Here is a 2,190-nt window from a genome sequence, read left to right on the forward strand (position 1 = left end):
ATAAATATCTAGATAAGGGGTGACCTAGATTTACTTCTAATGTCTTTGCCCAAAATAAAATCATGGTCCCAAAAAACCATGATCCCAAAAAATCGTTCTTAGTAAAGGAGGTCACTATTGGGTTTTAATTTAGAATTTCTCTTCTTTAGTAAAGGAGGTCACTGTTGGGCTTCTCTTTAGAATGTCTTGCTAGACGAGGAAAGAATGTAAGCCAATCCCTTTAATTTGAAGTAATTCCGAGTGGCAGAATACTTTTTTTTCCTGGTGATCCCTGACTCAGTAGGGTCACAATATTGTGGCTCTTGCTGTTGTTTTCCTATATAAATGGGAACTCATCTGCAAGGTTAGCTAACTACAAACATCTTCCTTAGTGCACTCTAGAGTTGTACTTGTATTTTGTTTTGCGAGAAAAGAAAAAAAAGAAACAAAAACAAAACAACATGACAATGGTGATGGAGTTGCCAAGGTTCTTTGCACTTGAATCGGTTGACGTTTCAAAGTATCTGAGGCACGAGAAGGGAGATGATGCAAACTGTACGGGCGAGGAAGTCGTGAGTCCGTACACTAAATTCGAGGGGAAGATGCCCAGCAAGAAGGATAACAACGGCAAAGATCTCGTTCACATAAGATGCTGCTACAACAACAAGTACTTGGTTAAATTAGATAACAGTGATCGGATCTCTCCAAGGGCAACGGCTCCAGTGGAAGATCAAACCGATCCGTCATGTACATTGTTTGAGCCGATCTTTAATAATGACGGGAGAGTTCAATTTAAGCATGTCCAACTCAACCAAGCCGTGGGTGTATATGCTGCTGACCAGAACTGCATAAAAGTTGCTCCAAATGCGGAGGCATCATATTTTAATGTTGTCAACTGGCAGTCATTGATGGTTCTTCCAAAACATGTTGCGTTCAAAGGACAAGATGGAAAGTACCTCAATGTCCTCATTGATGATTCTCATAGTTGCAGCCTGGTATTTAGTTCCGATGACGCTGGAGATGAAACAGTAGCTCAAGAGGTCGTCACCACTCGTGACGGAAGCATCTGTTTAAAATCCGATTACACAACTGACTATTGGTATCAAAACCGTGATGATAAAATCATCGCTAACGGCAGAAGGAATAACTTTCAGCCTGTTAAATTGGCCGACAACATCATCGCTCTCCGATGCTTGAGTAGCAACAGGTATTGCAGGAGCGTCAAGGACGGAGATAATTACTACCTCAAAGCTGACAGGTCCACCATCTCTAGCGATACACGTCTCGAGGTGGAAGAGCTGGTGCTGCGTAGGAGTATCTATAACGTCCAATTTCGCAAGTCGGATAGTAGGATCTATGGCGAGACGGAGATAACAGTGGCATCAGGAGAAGTTGTGAACCGAACTAACGCCGATGATACTGTAGAGCTAAAGCTTTCATACGCCGATACCCGGGCTCACAGTTGGAATTTTAGTGGTTCGTTGACATTCGGTGCAAAATATACGATAAAAACCGGTGTACCTCTGATTTGTGAAAGCAAGATCGAAATTTCGGCTTCCATTACCCTAGGAATTCAATATACAACAACTAATTCAACTACAATATTAGCTGAGACTGTTTATAAAGTTAATGTGCCCGCTAATACAAGTGTGAAGGTGAGTCTCAAAGCTACAAAAGGATATTGCGACGTTCCCTTCTCATACACCCAGTGTGATACACTATATAACGGCCAAACTGAAACCTACAGGAAACATGATGGCGTCTTTACAGGCAACAATGCTTACTATTTGAGGTACGAGACAGCAGAAAAAGCTCTTTGATGCGCGAGGGGTATAAAAATACTAAAATCGTATTACTATTAATATTGTTTGTATTTGTAGTCTTTAAGTGAAGAACAGATCTCATGTTTGTGGGTATTTTATTATTACTATTAATATTGCTTGTATTTGTAGTCTTTAAGTGAAGAACAGATCTGATGTTTGTGGGTATTGGACGTCACTGGAAAACCCTCACGAGACTTTACTCGTCCTCTAGAGTCAACCTAGAGGTTTAAAAGGCTTGTTGTATATGCTAAATACAATCGTGTTCCCTGCGAAAAAGTGGCATTTTAGCGTGTTATTTTTTCCTTCTTCTTCGTTTTCTGGATTTGATATATTGTGATATTATATATATATGTGTTGCGTTTGTGAAGCTATGTTTTTCTTCGGATTC

The 2,190-nt window shown here is 40.4% G+C and overlaps 1 protein-coding gene across 1 annotated transcript; it reads left to right on the plus strand.

Annotated features, from left to right (window-relative positions):
- The first annotated feature begins 446 nt into the window (after nt 1-446).
- Nucleotides 447-1,799, plus strand: LOC113334320. Its single transcript, XM_026580607.1, has one exon. It carries the CDS (start codon nt 447-449, stop codon nt 1,797-1,799), a length of 1,353 nt encoding a protein of 450 aa, XP_026436392.1.
- The last annotated feature ends 391 nt before the right edge of the window (nt 1,800-2,190 follow it).

Source organism: Papaver somniferum, unplaced genomic scaffold (genome assembly GCF_003573695.1).
Source record: "Papaver somniferum cultivar HN1 unplaced genomic scaffold, ASM357369v1 unplaced-scaffold_13530, whole genome shotgun sequence".
Lineage (NCBI taxonomy): Eukaryota > Viridiplantae > Streptophyta > Magnoliopsida > Ranunculales > Papaveraceae > Papaver > Papaver somniferum.

What these genes read in the sequence shown, in the direction of transcription:
- LOC113334320 (XM_026580607.1), top strand. Translation starts at nt 447, where the DNA reads ATGGTGATGGAGTTGCCAAGGTTCTTTGCACTTGAATCGGTTGACGTT.